The following is a 19,348-nucleotide window of genomic DNA, read 5'->3' as shown; positions in this document are numbered from 1 at the left end:
CAAAAAGCAGTTTTAAGCAGGTGCTGGCAGGTGTTTGTCTGCCGGCAGACAGTTTTGTTTTATTTTTCCCCCACCAACACAAAAGTGCTGCAACCACACAAGATCCAGCCACAAGACTTCACAGGTGTGTAGCTGACTTCAAAGTCATGGTAGAGTTCGTAGGTGGGTGCAGTCCGACTGAGTTAAAGGTGTCAGAAGTAGGCAGACTTACAGGCCAGTGCCATGTTCTTTTATCATTTAGAGAAGGAGCTACACCCGTTTTATCTTCAAACCTGCTTTAATTCTTCACAGCACCGATTCAACAAGATGCTGGAAACATTCCTCCGAGCATTTGCTCCATATTGATGTGACAACATCACGTCAATGGTTCCGGCAGATTTGTAAGCTGCACATTTGAGGACATAACTGTCATGTTCAAGAAACCAGTTTGAGATGATTTGATCTTTGGGAGATGGTTCGTTTTCCTGATAGAAGCAGACATTGCACAAAAGATAATGAGAGACAATGGGGTCATAATGGACATGGTCAGCAACAACACTCAGGGAGGCTGTCGTGTTTAAATGATGGTACTAAGGGGTCCAAAGTGTGCCGACAACATATCCCCTCACCATTACACCACCGGCCCAGACTGAACTGTTGATACAAGGCAGGCTGGATCCATGATTTCATGTTGTTCATGTCAAATTCTGACCCTACCATCAACATCTAATGACAATTTTTTTTTTAAAACTTATCAGTCCAGGAAACATTTTTCCAGCCTGTGTGATCTCTAACTTCATTTTAAACCCAGATGTTGTAGCTTGCTGCTTCAGGGTGCGTTCAGAGATGCTGTTCTGATCCTCGGTTTGAACTTTAGGTTGTCTTGACTACTTGTCCAAGAGCCCTGAGCTGCTGTCATGTGATTGGCTCATTAGACATTTGTGTTAATATGCAGCTAAAGAGGTGTAAATAGTGAAGAGGCCAGTGAATATGAACCAAGCCATGGATCTGGAGAACTGTTCATAAGGATACATTTTATTTTTAAACATGAAACTAGTTAAAAAATAGTTTTTATTCATTTTATTTTAAAGTAGTTATTTCTATTTGCTCTTCAGAAATAAAATTTCAGCCTCTAACAGCATTATTAAAGAAAAACTTCATACAGCATTGCTCAGTATTGTAAAGCATTAGTTGTATATAAAACGGTGGTATTCTTTCAGTATAAAAACCACCTCCAAACACTCTGAGCTCTATGAGAAGCCGTTTCCTCTGAAGGTATGACTGACTCTCTGGGTTTGCCAAGTGTGAGAATAGCACTGCACAGGTTCAAGCCACGCTGAGGGCCCTTAGGCTACACCACAGCCCGACTTCAGTGCTTTATATTTGGGGAGGGGGCACTGCTGCACCTCTGCCCTGATTGATATTCTGCACACATTCCAGCATGGAAAAGGCAGGTTGATGGAAAAGAGCAGCAGCCCTAGTGGTAGATTTGATTCCTTTTGCCGCTGGGAGGAACAGTGTAAAAGATAAGTGGTGGTGAAAAGATTTAAGTTTTGGAGTTTTGGAGCTGGTAATGTTATGGTAAAATATCCATGTGATCCATATTGGGAGAGATGTGGAGAAATTACTTAAAAAGAAAACTCACTTTCAAAATCGAGGAAAAAATTGGGCTCCTGTTCCAGATCTGTGCATGTCAAAACTTTCAGTAGGTTCCCCATGTTATGATACCTGTTGAGAGAGAAAAAAAGAAGAAGAGAGAAATCAATAAAAAGAGAAGAAGAAGAAGAGTGCAGCAGTGAAGTGAGCAGGTGGTGATGCATTGTTGTATCCATGCACCTCACTCCCGCTCTGCTTCACTGCTCTGGTGCCTGTATGAACTCAGTGATACCCCAGATGTGCCCACCGTTCACATACACCAGCACTCCCCTCGGACACTCCCCAGTGTGTGTTTCCTGCACCCAGGCTCTCACCAACCAGATGTCAAACCAAAAAAAGGCCCCAAAAATAAAAAACAGTTTGACTTCTGCTTTGCTAAACTTCTTCCCAGCATTGGCAAACCTTTACGGGCAGCCGCATGCAAACTAATCCATTTTACCATCGTCCGCAGGGATATCGCTCATAATTTATGTTATGCATGAAGTATGTAACTGTTTGCTGCACAGTGCATCCAATCAAACATTCATAAAGGCCTTCTCTGTTTACTGTAAGTGAATCAGACTTAGAGCAGTACTAAGAAATTCACTTAATAGTCTCTGCACAATCAGATAATGCAGCTGCCCAAACATCACATTAATATTAAACATGCCTTGGCAATGCAAACATGTACGATGAATGTGGTACAGTAAACAAAACACTTGCACTGTGCTACAGCAGTAAATATAAGGCCAGAGTTACAGTTTTGCAATCCATAAATTTGCAAGTTGAGTGAATTTCCTCATCAGACGATGACTCCGAGGCTCCGTGTCTACCAGGTTTGGACCACCTGGATTTGTCCACAAGATGCTATGCTACAAGGCACCAACCACAGCCTCGAGAAAACTACAATAGGATCGAGTACTTGTCTGTGGTGTCTGTAGAGAGTGTAGCTATAATCCCAGCCTAAGACAGCAGCATGATACAGAAACCTAAAGCATATATTTTTTTAATATTTATTAACCAGTGACCATTGCACCTTTTTAGAGCATAAGGCAGGGGTGTCCAGCTCCAGGCCTCAAGGGCCAGTGTACTGCAGGTCAGGTTAGATGTGTCCTTGATCCGACACAGCTGATTTAAATGGCTAAATTACCTCCTCAACATGTCTTGAAGTTCTCCAGAGGCCTGGTAATGAACTACTTATTTGATTCAGGTATGTTGACCCAGGGTGAGATCTAAAACCTGCAGGACACCCCTGGCATAGGGTATCAAAGTGGACCTCTTAAGCTCATTTCTAGCTTCACGTTTGGACTCCACTGGAGTAGCTTTGCATGATTCGTGGTTCAAAATAATCCTTGGGTCAGTCTGAAACGAGCTGGTTTAGCTTTCCTCCCTTTAAGTTTCTTCTGATTCGCTGCTCCCCATTAAGGTTTGAACAGCAGCTGTTTAATATGATCCATATAATCCATCCTTCCATCAAACAAAGCACAACAGGTCATTTGTACATCTTCTTCATGGTTTCTAAGACTAATAAACTGTACAGGACAGGCACCAGTTTAGCTCACAAGGTGAGCAGGCGACCATACGCCCCAAGGCTGAAATGCAGCAGACCAACCAGAAGCTCGTGCATTTTCACCTCAGTTGCTCTCTCTGCTTTCCTGACCCACTCTCTACTAAACTGTCTACTAAAGCAAAAAGCTTCAAAAACCTCTACAGAACAGAAAGTGAACCAGACAGGATCACAATCGTGGTCCAGCTAAGAACGGGAACCAAATCCAAACAGCATCCCTCCAAGTTTGTCTCTTCCTGTGATCAATGCTGCTTAGCAGTGTTTCTGACAGTCACATTACACAACAATGAGCTCAAATTCATTTCAGTGGAGCTTCTGCACACCTGAGCCACGTGCAAGCTTCTTTTTTTTTTTTTTTTAAATGTACTCTGATAATAAAACAAACGAGTTCCTGCTTAACTCATTCACTGCCAGCCATTGGCAGTGAATGAGTTAAACCCATTGACTCATTCACTGCAATTGACGGCTATAGACGTCAATGGCAGTGAATGAGTTAAAACCTAGGTGTGCCAATTTCTTGCTGTACAGAAAGCTGATCAGTGAGAGTCAAAGAATTTGGCCTGTAAGCAGAAATAATAACATCATTGATATCATTAAAACTGATCAATGGTCAGCGTGGTCAGTGTTGAGCTTTTTGTTTTAAGTGCCTTAAACTATTAAGATTAACTGGGTAAACAGATGTTAAATGGAGTACAGATAGAGCAGCACCAAAACCAAAGCAAAGCCTGAGCACAGAATCTGTATTTGCAGGGACATAAAGACACCGCAGTCCAATTATCCAGAATTGAGATCAGCTGGAGATTTCTGCACCAGCAAGGATGGTGGTTAACTTCCAGGAGATAAATCTCATTTAGAGACAAACTTTTTAAGCTAGCTAACCAGATTTTACTGGTTATTCTATTAACTTAAAGTTTCAAAGGAAAATGTTAATTCTGCTCAAAAAATGAATATGCCCAAAATAGGTGACCAGACGCATTTGAAGACAGGAGCTGAGATTTGTTTAGAGACTTGCTACCAGAAGTGAGTCATACTTTTATACAACTACAGCACCAGGGTTTCTGATCCTTGGAGGAAGATGTTTTTGCCACACCCGTAGGAAAACCAAAGCACTGCAATACAATTATATGTTTAAGTTTTGTTTGCCTATAATGGGCAAAAAAAAAAAAAAAAAAAAAAAGGAGAGCAGGACAATGAAAAGATTTCTGTCAAGTGTGTTTCTGGAAACAAACTCCTAACTTTACTGCAGGTAGGCCAATCAAAGTCACACAAATTTACCAGTGTGCCCTCACTCACTGTTAACTGGAATTTGTTACCACCCAGTATGATTTATGGTTATTTATGTAGGGCCTGTGAAAACGACCCAGTTTTTGTGGCTATGATGATCTTCAAGTGCTTTGCAGGTATGAGGAGGCGACGAAGACCCACACATACAGTATATATACTGTATATGTACACACACACACATTCTCACAAGTCAGCTGCGAGTTGTGCAATGAAAAGCGACACCCTTGCGCCGCTCTCTGCTGTCAATCCTCCGACTCCTCGAAAGCGCAGAGCTACAGAGGCTGACAGACATTTGATAAGTCAGAGATCTGCTACAGTTTGTAGAGAGAGAAACGGTGGCAGCCTTAGCCCTCGGTGACGGGGTGGAGATGGACGGGCTTTGCGAGAGAGGGGTCGGGGCAGAACAGTGACGCAATTCAATTTTGGCAGGCAGATGTCACCCGAGATGAGTGGCAGGTGAAGAGCCAAAACGTTCGAGCGAGGGTCTGCAGAGACGGGGGCAAATCACGCCAGCGCAGGTGATTCTGGAAGACAGGGAGGTGCTGCGACAGAGCAAAGTACGCACTCAGCAGTCAGGAGGTTGAGACGGGGCGCTTTTAAAATGCATGAGATGCATCGTGTAGGGAGGATTCTTGAATGTTGAAAACCGAGCACTGGGTCATGTCCCTTTTTTTTTTTTTTTTTTTTTTCGAAGTGCGATGAGCAGACAGTTTTTAAATGACTGAATGACGAGTTGAAGCTGAATTTGTCCAAGTCGTCATTTGCCCTGTTTTGTTTTTATTTAGTTGTTTTGTTACAAGTAATAGATTATATCAAAAAATAAATATTTGGTAGTAGGAATCCTAAATTTAACTTGAATATATTCTAATAAATATTTGGTGTGCATTTAAAATGAGCTTCTCTCTGATTTCCTGTGCATCAGCATGAAATCAGTGGATGAACAGTGATATTTTTCTTTACTTTTATTTACTTCAAAAGCGCCTCTACAAACTGTGTCACCAGCCAAATCCACAGACCACCTGCAAAGCCCCACCTGCCTTGTCCGGTCTCATCAAATTACCCTCCTCTAATGTGACCTGAATGTCTGACCGTGCCAACGCCAGCACCTCACTGGCTGTCGGAAAGCGGCACCTGATGCAGCCTCGGAAAGCGATGAGAGCTGTCACCGACTTCACCCTGCTGGATGATGTGGGCACTACCCCAACACCATCTCCATCATCATTATCTTCTACTGCCACCTTTCAGCTGCTCGCTGACTGGGCAGAGCAGCCTGGGCTCGCAGCGCTTCAACGAGGGCACTGGCAGCCTTGCAGGCCCGGCGCTGCTCCCCTGTGCCGTTTAAAATGAGGTCATTTAAAGGACGGGGATTTGCGTGGCTGCGTTTCAAAGTCCACTAGAGAATCTTAAAGTCCAGAGAAAAGAAAAAAAGAGCAAATTAAATCTGTCCATTATGCAAATTTCTTCCACCAAAATTCATCAAAAGAACCACTTACAGATAACTGACTTTGCTGTTTATTTGGACTTTTTCTTTAAAGATGTATTTCCAACAATTTGTGTAACTAAGTGTAACTGGTTGCTTAGTGATAGCGTAGTGAAGAAAGTGCAGACACTATATTAAAGAGAGTTTGAGCAGTACCCAGCAGTCCTGGCATGTCCTGGGCACCACAGAGAAGCCGACGACAATCTTGGTGTTGTTTTGAACCCCCCCGCTGAGACATCGCGTGCTCTCAATGAGGGTGGGAAGGGAGGGGAGGGCTGCCTCCAAGGCCAGGGGGCAGAATCTGACAAGCTGGAGCCCGCGCAGCTCTCCCATTGGCTGAGCCGGCCTAACCAACAGCTCGCTGTATCCATGGAGTCGAAAAAAATTTGGTGCCATTGAAAAGAATGCAGCAGCCAATCAGGTTCGAGCTCCCGGTGAAGAGCGAGTACAGTAGTAGTAAGACTTGAAAGCGCACGAATATATTAATACAGATGAGGTAATGCGCCAAAAACAGCGGATTAGCAGGATAGTAAAATCAACTACAGATGATGGAGAAGTGTCTGAACCCATCTGTTAGTGACTGGATTGGATGTGATTTCATTTTTCTGTGTAGCTCAGCAAATTCTCTAATTTTTATTAAAGATGAAAATCTAGTTTTACTGCTGAACACGTGCAGATCGTTGCAATAAAAACACGATAAAGGCGGACTTTCACACTGACACCCTGCCATTATTCCAGGAAAATGTCATCCGACTGAAGCTACAATCCAATCTGTTATGTGCAGATTACAGACGGTGGAGGGAGGTTCAAGCCCATTCGGTGAAGAGACCAAAACAGTGCCACACCCATGCAGCAGCCTGACCTCAGAATGGCACTGCCTTTTTTTAAAAACATCTCCCAGCTCTGTGCCTCTCCATTTAATAAAAAGCGGGACAGGGCTGAAACCGAGCACTGCCGCGGCCATCCTTGCAGAAACGGCTCGGGGCAACTGGAAAGCTGGCTGATGCGAGGGAGGGATAGTGCTGACATTCCACTACTCGGCTGCAGCATGAGAATCCACGTGCCCCGCTGCTTTACTATGGAGGGAAAAACAACGCCCTCCCTTCCCCAGCCTCCGTGCGGAGCGTCACGTGGGCTCTGCCGTGGACGGGCTGAGAGCTTGCCTGGGGTGTCTGTCTGTGTTTGTGTGTGTGGATAGGGGTAGGAGTGGGGGTGGGATGGGGCAAGGCATGTGTGTGAGAGATGAGTGTGTTTATGTTTGCAATAAACACAGCCTGTAACAGGAAATGCAGAGCTCATTTTGATCAGGGTGAAATGATTAAAATATAAAACAAATGCAAAATAAAAGTGCAGGTATGGACGCGTGCTGAATATTATTGCGTGCGTGGAAGGGGAGGGATTTGAAGCGTCACACTGCGGCAGAGGCGGGCAGAACTAGGCAGCTTTAAACTTGACCTAGATTCCCCGGGTGACACGCCACATCGCATTAGCCCACTCGGCCAGACCTGGACCCGCCGGAGCTCGCTGACACTGGCCTGACTCGACAGGCAGAAAATGGGGGAGCACTTCCCAAATGGGACTGGCATGCGTCCCCATTTCCCCCTAACCCCCCCCCCCCCCCCCTCATCTCCTCCTCACCCCCCACCCACCCCAACTATCTCCTACCGATCTCACCCAGCTGACTAAAAATTGCTTGGGGGGGTGCAAGGTGACGAGAAAAAGGGAGGAGCAGCGGGGGCAGGCTACGATTTGTTTGTTTATGTGGGTGAACTCTCTGAACTCGTAGCCACGCCTCTGTATTGTTGCACCCGCGTAAACATCGGCTAATACCCCACTCACCCAGATTCGGGGCAAATCAAAACAAACCTACAGGAAGACAGACGGCGTCACTTGAGGTGACATCCGGTATCGGCCGTCTCGTCTTTCTCCAGCTAAAAACATCCCCTGTCGCCAACAGCTGTAACGAACTCAGTTATGAAAACTGCCGTTCTGTCCAGAGAAGCAGATCAGAGAGGAAGGATGAAAGCGGGAGCGCCTCATCCTCTGCTAAGCGCTGCTTTCTGGACGGCACCTGATGAAAGATGGAAACCATGGCAACAGGCAGATGCACCAGAGTCAGCTAAAACGCGGCTTCATTGAGCTCTGTGGAGAGGCTCTTAGTGCCGCTCTTCAGTCACACCAACAGACAGGGAAGAGAGAGAGAGAGCAGGGCTCACAGGCTGGATGATGTTAATTTCAGATCAATCCTCCTTATTTTAAAAATATTCAAATCAGGAGGCTCAGTGACATTTGCATCATCTTTCATATAAATTTACTTTTTCATTTTCTGCTCCATCCACCTCAGAGCCAGGCCCTTCACACCCTCCCACTCTGCCCTTGAGAGTCCTCTGACTTCTTCCTGGTATGTGTGAGGAGATCATTAACAGGGAGTGGGGTTAGCATTGACTCGCCGTCCTGTTCTAAGTGCCACCTCCCTCGGGGCATCTGCCTCCTAAATCCATTCACATACATTCTCCCTCGTTCCTCTGCAGAAACAACGCCCCCACCCCACCCTAAACCATCATTACTTGCCTGACCTTTGACTGACTCACCAACATCAGCAGCATCTTTTAATCTTACTTACAAAAGCATTCGGGAAGAGATGAATTTCCAATTTAAGCCTAATTTCAATTTTAGAATCAAACATAATCCTTGCATGTTTTTTCCTCCTGCAGAATATTACCCCAACAGGATTTTGGGTGGGGCACAGAGGAGGTTTGGGAGTGATGATGAGTGTCAGATTGTAGAGAACTGACATTTATATTGAGTAGGAGGCGAGTGCCATCTGGAGGAGGAAAGCAGCTGTGCAGAGAAGGCAGGAAGGATGAGAGCCACTCCCAAAGCTTGTACCGGCACATTTATGCATCTTTTTGTTTACTTTTACAAATGCAAACAGGAAGTGGGAATATTTACAATAAACTGATTTTACTGTAAACTGTCTCTTGATGGAAACCCTGCAGAATACTTCTGCAAGGCTTGCAAATTTCATTTTACTAAGTTGGAGAGAAGGTCTGATGCCAGATCCAACAGCGCCATCCGGTGTTAACAACTATTTAAGGCTAAACGCTCCCATATCTCTTGGGGAAAAATGACACTATTTCCATTGACAAGAAATAGAAATAATATATGTCAGTTCCAAGTTTAAAACTAGCTTTCCACATGTTCGGTTTTTCTGGCGCATATGGCCGCAGTCTGCGAGCTTCCTGACGGAAAACCTGGGCAGGAAGTTACACGGCGTCAAGCCTCCAGCGGCATAAATAATAGATAACCTAGGAGAAGCTGGGGGCTTTTAACTGACATAACGAGCCACTCTACATATTACACCCTTTCAGACGCATCATCTCAAATGACCTAGTCAGAGGGTGGGGTTGGCTGAGAGCAGGAGGCCAGAACAGCTTCCATATGCTGAGTCAGGAGTGGAGAAACTGATATTCATTTAGTATGTAATAAATAAATAAATAAATAAATAAATAAATAAATAATAACAGCTTATTATGTGATCTACCAGCTGAATCACTTAAACTGGTCTAAAAACAGCTTCTATCTGTAATTTAGTGCAAGTTTAGAGCTATATATAGAAGACAATTACACATATTTTGCATTCATGTCCATAACAATAACACTTCAAGGCTTCACCAGCTGGGGGCAGTATTGATCCAATTATAAGAGCCAAGAACAGCTTCATCTATGGCTGCCACCTTCCCCCTGGTTTAAGCAGGGTTAATCCGCCCTTCCACACAGACCTCAGGCTGCTGCATTAACTCATTCCCTTTCTTCACGTATAGTCCATCACATGTTTGTTCCCCTGCACCGCTGCAGGGTCGTATACTGCACAGCAACCAAAACAGCAACCGTTCAGGCCGATTTAAGTGAATAGATTTGAGTCTCAATAAGGCACTGCAGAAGCATTAGCCTATACACACGCATACACACTACAAGCCTCACATGGGGACACACACTGACTTAGCAATCCTATATATGAACCACCTGAGGCTTAGCTGTCAAAGCAGCCTAGCATTCCAGCTCCACAGCTGAGCCAATCAAATGATAGCTGTGTGGCATGGTAACAATCTCCAAGGAGACACAGAGGAAAATACAACAGGGATGGGCACGCATACGAGCAGGGAGAGATGAACGACACAGCACTAAAATATTCGTCTAAAATCACCAGGAGTGAGTTTGAGTCCACAATTGACCAACTACTAAACATCGTCCACCACCAGAGCTGCCAGCTCATCACGGGAGCCGTGACCCCGTGCCCTGTGGTTATATAAACACTCTGGCCTTGATGGGGGGGACAGGAAGCCGGGAGCACCTACATTACTCAACTCCTTTTTATGGCCCACAATGCATTTCATTTCCTGTGCCAGCATTACACATACACCCACAGCACTGCACATTAGGACTATAACAGGCATAGGTGCACCACAGGCGGTCTTACATAATGACATGTCTGTATTTGTGCACAGAGAGCTACTAATGCTTAAACGTCAATGAGATGAGGTGATGGTTGTCAGAAAAGTAGGCTGAAATTTTATGAACGCGGGCCATTACAGCAGTAGCTCTTCCACCAGCGACAAGAAGATAAATGGTGAAGATTTTCTAATTATTTTTACGAGTGAATGCACTTTTATGCTCAGAGATTTGTTAAATTGGGATAGTCTGAGGTGAAAAGACACAGAAACTCAAGCACCTAGTGACCTGGCCTCAATTTTCCCTTAAAAATGTGCTTTATAACCAATTTTCCCTGAGATCTGGCCTGAGAATGCAAAGTATGCCACTTCTGTTTGTGATTGAAGCCAAACTTTGTAATAGAAACAGCAGCTAACTGAATTTTCTCCCACCTATACTGATCCCACATTAGCATGGAAAAAAAAAACACTAGCAGTGGAAAGAAAGCAAAATGAACTGACTCAGCCTCTATTTAGGGAAATGCTTCCATTCAATTCAACGCGCTTCAGTATGTGCCAATGACCTAAACAACTGGAAAAATATAGTTACACAAATGAATGACGGCAGTATTTATGATGATCTCAAAAGCCTTTAAGCACCTGCAGTGAATGCAAATAAGGAAACATATCAGTTGTGAATATGTGCAGGTATAAATAGACATGCAAACAAAATAACAGCAGATAAGCAGATGGTAATCAGGGGTGGGAAAAGAAAGATGCTGAGGATAAAAATAGCTTCAATTTTTGCATTGATGAAAATGATGCACGTGTGCAACTTGCGGACTTTGAGTGGGAATTTTATACTGTTCCAATGGAAATAACCACAGGCTAGCGTGCAGTATGAGGTTCAAAGCTAATATAATCATTGAGCAGTCTGACTTAGTGAGCACTGTCCGGACATGCATTTGCTTTGCAGAGTGAATTTCCTGCTTTGTGTTTACATGTTGCCACAACACGGCACAAAGATTTGTCATTGAAAGTTTAAATTATTATGAACCGTTCCAGTTTTTTCCCTATTTGATTAGCACATCAACAGAAAAGCATCTTTTAGGACTTACCAGCAGTGGAGCTGTGTGTCTGGCAGGAGCAGGGAGGCCCGGCCTGGCAGGTGGCCCCGGGGTCACAGTCCTCCAGCAGAGGTCAGCCTCTGAAACAAAGATCAACAGCAACAAAACATAAAACTTTACAATCTAGAGCTTGAAAAAAATCCTAAAAAACATCCGCAACTAGAGATAACAAGACGTGGCATCACTGCTCCTCCTGCAGACAAAGTTCAACTAAATTATTTGAAATGCACCAAAAAAAACAAAACAAAAACAACAAAAAAAAACTCCACAGCTAAGCAACTATTTTGTGCATTTTGACTTTACCAAAATTGGACAACACTACTGTTGCACACTTCACACATACTGGTTACACCCTTTAGAAATGACTGCCTGTCTTTGGGTTCCCTTTTAAAATGAGCTGTAGCACACAAAAAAGGAAACACAGCACTATGAGAGAAAATGCAAACACAAACAATAGGCAATAACTGGCCTGTTCTATCCTAATGCGACTACCTTGAGAAATATGGGCCAGAGTAAGTGAATTTTTAGAAAGGAGAAAAAAAGAAGCATGGAACAAACAGAATCGCATGAAAAAAAGCACACCACTTCCTATTGTGTAACACTTCCTCTGATTCACTTCAGGTTTTCTACAAGACTCCACGCTTCCTCCTGTAAGAGGACTACAGCACAACTCACTCACCCCACTCACGTTTGAGTCCTTTTATTGAGATGTGGAAACGCCTAAACCCGCCACATTAATAAGAAATCGAAGCGACTGAAACGTTTAGCACACGTTTTGTGCATCTGGTTGGTTCTTAGGTCTAAATAAGAAGAGAATAACCTCACGACTCTCAGTTTCAAGATTCAACAGTCTCTGCAAGCCACAAGCTCGTTTCACAAGTCATGCAGCCCTGATTGAGAGTGCACGCTCAGTAGACTGTGAGACCATTAGGACCGAGGCAGCTCTCTTCTCGCCAGCCTGCATACAAATGCACAGCGGTGGCATCAGTGCTGGTCATGCATGAATGTGATCAGACTTCAAACCCCAGAACCACAAGAACAGTGAAGCCTGAGAGAGACTTGTTGAGCAGAGGGCAAACGTGATGAAATAAGACACTGTCAAAGGGCTAAGCTACACACGAGAAACCAGAGAAGAAGAAAATAAGACTAAACAAGGAAGATACATTCTTGTGAACCTGAAAAAAGGGGGTGTAACAGCCTCTCCTATTTTACTTTTCTCCCCGTTAATGTAATGTGACTTGCTCTTAATCCAACAGAGCTGACATGCCATAGGAAACATTTGTAGCAGGGCATCATGGGAGTCCGCTATGCATCTCAAACACAGCTGGGGTCACAACATACAGCCAAATCATCGCTTGAATATCGCTTGAGGTTACATTTAAGCCTACATCATGCAGAGCAGTATGTCAGCTGTGGTGCTACAGTTAAGGTTTGGTTCTGTAATATCAAACAGTGCAAGTCAGCTGCTGAAGACACAGCATGGCAGGATATTTAATCAGCTACATTACAGCAGAGAGGCGTGGCAGTAAAAAAAAGACAGCATTTTGATATACTGTTAATAATAATCAAAGTGTTTTTATTGAGTTTTCAGAAAGCATACCATTCATACTTGATATACTGTTAGACTTGTGATTCTGCACAAGTCCCACAGACTATTAAAATTAAAGTTCCATTAGTCTTGCCATTGTAGATAGACTTTCATGCAAAATGTAATTAAAAATATTAAAACAATACTTGAGGAATAAGAAAATCCAACTACTCAGAAGTCTACTGTGCATAAACTGCTTCCTTTAAAGTCTGTGTATGCCAACTGTTCTGACTTAATACTAAATCAAGCCACGTCCTCCAGGGCTGGAAAATGAAGACAAATCTGTAGTGCCTGAAACTGCAGTTCCTCTAACAGCCACATGTGGCCGGCCCCATAAGTGAGTTTAGTGATCCCCATAGACCAGGGGTGGGCAACTCCAGGCCTTGAAGGCTGGTGTCCTGCAGGTTTTAGATCTCACCCTGGGTCAACACACCTGAATCACATGATTAGTAGGGGTGCAACGATACACAAAATTCAGGGTTGGTTCATACTTTGGTGTCAGGGTTCAATATTTTTTCGATACAAAAAAAATGTTCATGCCATTTTAATTTATTGAAATTATAAATATATATTTTAACTCAAAAGTACAGTTTTTAAATTGAATGTTGCTGAAATAAAGTAATAATAAAAACAAATTTGATCGAGAAATCACTCATCTTTGGAAAAGAGTTTATTACAGAGAAATGGCTCGTTCCAATGATGATGTCAGTGTAAATGTGCAGTCATATTCCCACTAGTGCTGTCAGCGTTAATCTCGTTAAAATGACATTAACGTGGCCATAACGCAGCAAATCTCCGTTAACGAGTTACCGCGGATCGCCCTGTGCGTGGGGCTGGACGGCGTCAGCACGTTAACGAGCTAACTGCGCTAACGCACTAGTTGCCACCCATGTAATTGAGCATTGCGTGGCACATCAGACATACTGTTTTAAATTTGTCCATGACGCGTTTACCATCAGGGTCATACTTCACATGAAAACCAAAATAGTTCCAAAGGCCAGATCTGAATGAGGGTGGGGGAGGTTGTTGAGGCAGTTGCCATGTTGCAACTGCGCTGCGCTCAGTGGATCTGCGCTCGACAGTGCAGCCTAGGCGGAGTAGTCGAACGCAGATCCACTTAGCTCTCAACACAGACAGCATCGTCAGAAGAAAAGTTGATAAAATAAATTTAAAAAATTTTTATTGTTCGATACCAGTATTGTTGCACCCCATAATGATTAGTTCATTAGCAGGCCTCTGGAGAACTTCAGGACATTTTGAGGAGGTCATTTAGCCATTTAAATCAGCTGTGTTGGCTCAAGGATGCCCTCGAGGCCTGGAGTTTCCCTCCCCTGCCATAGACTCATGTTATAATCGCCACTCTCTTCATAACAATTCTAGTGAAGTGATTTTTTTTTTTTTTTAATCACTTCACAACCTTGATACTGGAGTTGCCACATGTTGATGATAAATCAGTGGGTCACGTAGTTGTTAAGTCCATGTACTAAACACAAAGTGCAGAGGGGCTTAACCCAACACAGATTGTATTGTCTGATCGTGCTAGTGGATGGAAATTCATTTCCATTTTAAGGTAGACATTGTACAATAATACAGAGAAAATCCCAGCAATCACATGATGCTCTTTGAGCAAGCGCTTGGTGACAATGAGAAGGAAAAACTCCCTTTTAATAGGAAGAAACCTCCAGTAGAACCAGGCATCATCCAACATATCACTGTGGTTGTGTTAGAGCCAGAGTTGTGACTGTACAAAACTTCATCAGAATCCATTCAACTGATGAGACATTTACATGTGAAGAAAGCACTGGAGTGCAGGCGAGCTGCTAGCTTGGCTAAAAAGTCAAGCACATAGGTTAGATGCTACTTCATAGTGCTTTGTTACAGCTAATACAATAAATACGAGGCTGCCCAAGCTCGCTCTCTCTCTCTCTCTCTCTCGCCTGTAAATTAAATCAGATTATCCTGGGGCAAATGACTAAGATCAGTTCTTCTAACCACCACCATGCTTTTGAGGTGCATGGCTCAACCTGTGAGTGCAGAAGTACACAGTCATTCACTTGAGTGCTGCTGCAGGAAAAGACCCACACGATGAGCTCATTCAGCGCACTCAGGCTGTGTGTGAGCATGTGTGCGAGCGGTGATTCAACTTTGCTCACTCCTCCAAGCAGCGTTTAAAAAAAAAAAAAAAAAATCAAAGCAATCAGAGACAAAACAGTTAACAGTTAACCGATGTGGGCGTTTCACAGTTTGGGGTTTTAGTCACCTCAGAGGCAGCTACGCTTTTCCCAACAGGTACTTCATCCGAACATGGTCAATCTAAATAAAACCAAGACAGAAGGAGCGGCTAAATGCAATTTTCATTACACTCCAGTTACAAACATAAACAAAAACTCCAGCGAACTACATGCTGGAGTGGCATGGCAACGAGCTTTCTCCTAACCATGTGCTCACTTCCTGCTCCTTCATTTATTTCCTTGTTTTGATTATGAAAAAACAAAAAAGGGGGGCAGGGTCGCTGCATACCAGAGCTGGATTGGTCTGTTCTGCACAGTGTATAAAATATTACAGTTTTGCTGTTGGATCACAAAAGCTCCAACAATAAGTGCTTGTGTAGCAAACTCATATTGGACTGTGCTCTCTCGGATTGCAGGAGCAATAAGCTAACACACCGTGTACACTTGTTTGGCTTTAATTCTACTCAGCCACATGAAGGACTCAATAAATGTGGGACAGCGTGTGTGGCCCTGATGCTGTGTGCACTACAAACACTAAAACATGTGCTGCATAAGGTAATCAGTGAGATTTGGAGCACATCGGGTTGTCATCCACATGGATAAAACCAATTTTGAGCTTCAGATGTTTCAGTTGTAAAAGAATATTTGAACTGCCTAAGCCATCGGAGGCCTTTGTGTGGAGCTTGCATGTATGGCTCTGCCATATCATACCATTCACGGTAATACCGGTATAATGTTGGGCAACGATAAGAAAATGAAATATCGCGATAGAATATGGGTAAAACGCACATGCGCAGTATCTTTGTTTTCATACGCACATGGCGGGAAAAGCATGGCGGAGAATGAGAAGGGCGAAAGCGGATCGTTGAATGAAACGGATGAACCAGAATTGGTTTGTAAAAATGCTCCAACTTCAGTGATGTGGAACTGGTTTGGCTTTCGTCCATCAGATACACAACAAAGCACTATTTTTGGTAGAGCATGCTAGCGGGCCGTCGTTATTACCATGTTTTTTGGAAAATACGGCACACTTAAAATCAATCCTTTGATTTTTCTGAAAATCGACAGTGCCCCTTATAACCCCGTGTGCCTTATGTATGAATTCTGGTTGTGTTTACTGACCTCGAAACGATTTTATGTACACGGCGCTCGAAAATCTGTCAAATGTTTTAGTACGACTTTGCTAAGCTACGAAGCCGCACCGCTTGATGGATTGTCGGAGCATTAAGGCTGTCGTAGGCAGGAGCTTCGGAGTGATACGTACTGTGCTTCAATATAGTATTACAGTATTGTGTGTGTATAACCTCTTTTTAAGTTTTGTGGATATTATACATGGTTATGCTGAGGATATGTCGGCCAATTTCCACTGAAAATGCCTTTTGGTTGAACTGTCAGCGAGGAATTTGCATTTTCACTCTTAAATTTTTATATAACTTTAATGCACATAAAAAAACAGCTGCTTGTTGAAGTGAAAATACATTGATGGGGTTTTTTTTTGGGGGGGGGGGGGGGGTGCACTAATAAAGTTGTGGAGTTGCAAAGTATTTTTTCTAGTGTCAATTATATCGTCAGTTATATCGTTATCACAAATTTTCAAATGTCTATCGTGATAAATATTTTTGGTCATATCGCCCTGCTCTACTTGCATGTTCTCCTCATGCCTTCATGGGCTCCATGAGGGTACTCCAGCTTCCTCCCACAGACCAAAGAAATGCATGTTAGGTTAAATGGTTAAGTCGGTTGTAGGTGCAAATGTGAGTGTGTTGGCCCTGTGATTACCTGTTGACCTGTACTGGGTAACCCCACCTCACACCCAACAACATACGGGGATAAGCCCCAGTACTCCTGCAACCCTTAACTGAATAAGTGCTTAAGAAGTTGGATGGAAAGTTAACAAGGTGTAGATGGATTTTTAAATACTTACAGCTGTTTGAAGGACTTAAATGGGGATTTTTTTTTTTAATACAGAGTGATTAAAAAAAAACACAAAAAAAAAACAAAACACAACTTGTGATGTGCTTAGAAACCTAGAGATTTTAAACATTTACACTCAACATGACATTTGGGTCACCGACATTATGTGATCATAAGCTCCAACTTTCTTTCCAAAACTGACAACACCTCCAATCTCACCTGTGTAGTGTGTTTTACAATACTGCAGCTGTATGAATGAAACTTCAAAGGCGGATGTTTTCTTGTGATGATGGAGCCTAGATGGAAAATGCTGGCTGTGCAGTCGAGGAGAGAGAGAGAGAGCGGCAAAAGACTTGTGAGCATCTCCAGAACCAAAATGAAGAAAGTGACACTGGGACTTAAAACTGTCCCTCACGCTGTTAGTTTCGACACCTCTGAATAAATCTTCCATAAAAACTTGGGTTGTCATGACAACTTGTATTCCCCTTTCCCCTCTGGCGAGCGAGAGCTGAGGACTGACGAGGGATATCGGCTGTGTGACTGAAATTACTGAAGCCCGCAGAGCACAGCGGAGCCTCTGTGGAAAATCATTTCATTAAGCAATCTCCCACAGATCGCTTACACGGGCCGGAGATGCTTGAACTGAAATGACACAACAAATGCTTGTTTAGGGCTCGTTCCTCTCTGCTGGACAGGAATATTTACACCGTGCCAGGGATCTACAGTCAATCACGCAACCAGACGCTGGCACACAGATCCATTATAAATGTCTTTGATACTAAGAAGATACTTAGATTGTGATTTTTTTTTTTAAATAACACAGATTTGATTTGAAAGAGTTAACAAGGGAACTGTTAAACATAATACTTGAAAGCCAGAATTTTAATTTTAAAAAAAGCTGGTGGTACAAGATGGTATAAAAAATAAAAAAATAAATTTTTTTTAAAAAAGTTGCTGTCATCATCTGCACATCCTGGAGGAGAATCTTCTGTCTCATCACATCACAGAGATGTTCTATTGGACTGCGTACATCCCAACCAGCACCAGCCTGAACTTTTGATCAAAGGCAGCATGCTTTCATGTCCTTTGCACCATTTCTGGTGAGCCTGTGAAAACTGTAGCCACAGTTTCCTGTTAGTTGACATGAGGGTCACCCAGTGTGGTCTTCTGCTGCTATAAGTTCGATGTGCTGTGTGTTCAGAGGTGCTCATCTGCATACCTTGGTTTAAACATTATGTTACAACTGAGTTCAAACCAGTCTGGCCTTTCTCCTCTGCCCTCTGGCATCAGCAAGCCACTTTCACCCAGAGAACTGCTGCTCACTGGATATTTCTCAGTAAATCCGAGAGATTGTCGAGTGGGAAAATCCCAGGCGATTACCAGTTTCTGAAAAGACTCAGACCAGCCCATCTGTCACCAACAACCATGCCAATTGATGCTCAGTTTAAATCTGCTGCCATGTGACCGGCCGATTAACTGCTTATTAATGCAAATATCTAAACAGGTATACCTAACAAAATGTACTTCTAAGCGTACTTCTAAGTACCAGGGTTTAATGCCAAATCCCATTAAACCCTGGTTATTATCAATAAAGTGTCATAAAATTTCTAAAATGTCCATTACAGTTTACCCAGAATCCAAGGGGACATCTTCCAATTACTCCTTTTAAGCCCCACACCACAAATATTCAATTTAAAATGCCATAAAACTGAGAAAATCATTTTTGTTGACTAATGGACTAAATAGAGTATTTTGGCTGAACAAAATATTAAGCACCATTACATTATTTCACATAAGGATGTATATTCAGATGTACTACATCAGGTTGAAGCAAGCAGGAAATTCTAGACCTGACTACACAATGTACAGGCAATTGGGGTGAAAGTGGGAGCGACTCGTTTTTATATAACAGCTTTAATACTATGTGAAATGGGAGGTTTGGTGCGGGGGCAGCACAGCAACACTTTCATGCAAAAACTGGATTTGTACCATGCTGATTTGCCATCTGTGGTAGCACGTCTGCTCTGAGCGTCTGCTGAAAATGTAGGCAGCCGCATGAGAATCTCATGCCTGTTGAATCTGACATGTTATCACAAAAAAATAAAATAAAATA

General features: G+C 43.2%; 1 protein-coding gene across 2 annotated transcripts in view; it reads right to left on the bottom strand.

Moving 5' to 3' along the window:
- The window catches only part of fam49bb (family with sequence similarity 49 member Bb), a 42,808-nt gene that overhangs the window by 15,888 nt on the left and 7,572 nt on the right, over positions 1 to 19,348 (bottom strand). Inside the window, exons 2-3 of one of the 2 annotated variants that reach the window (XM_082546897.1) lie at positions 11,494 to 11,582; positions 1,625 to 1,707 (exon numbers count right to left, since the gene is read on the bottom strand). In XM_082546897.1, coding sequence (XP_082403023.1) covers positions 1,625 to 1,697 — 73 coding nt within the window. In that variant the 5' untranslated portion in view covers positions 1,698 to 1,707; positions 11,494 to 11,582. Of the gene's footprint in view, positions 1 to 1,624; positions 1,708 to 6,101; positions 6,207 to 11,493; positions 11,583 to 19,348 lie in introns of those variants that run through there. The other variant, XM_082546896.1, reaches the window with a different exon arrangement.

This window comes from Aulonocara stuartgranti (genome assembly GCF_965226115.1).
Source record: "Aulonocara stuartgranti genome assembly, chromosome: 9".
Lineage (NCBI taxonomy): Eukaryota > Metazoa > Chordata > Actinopteri > Cichliformes > Cichlidae > Aulonocara > Aulonocara stuartgranti.
This window is presented reverse-complemented; position numbering and strand designations above follow the sequence as displayed.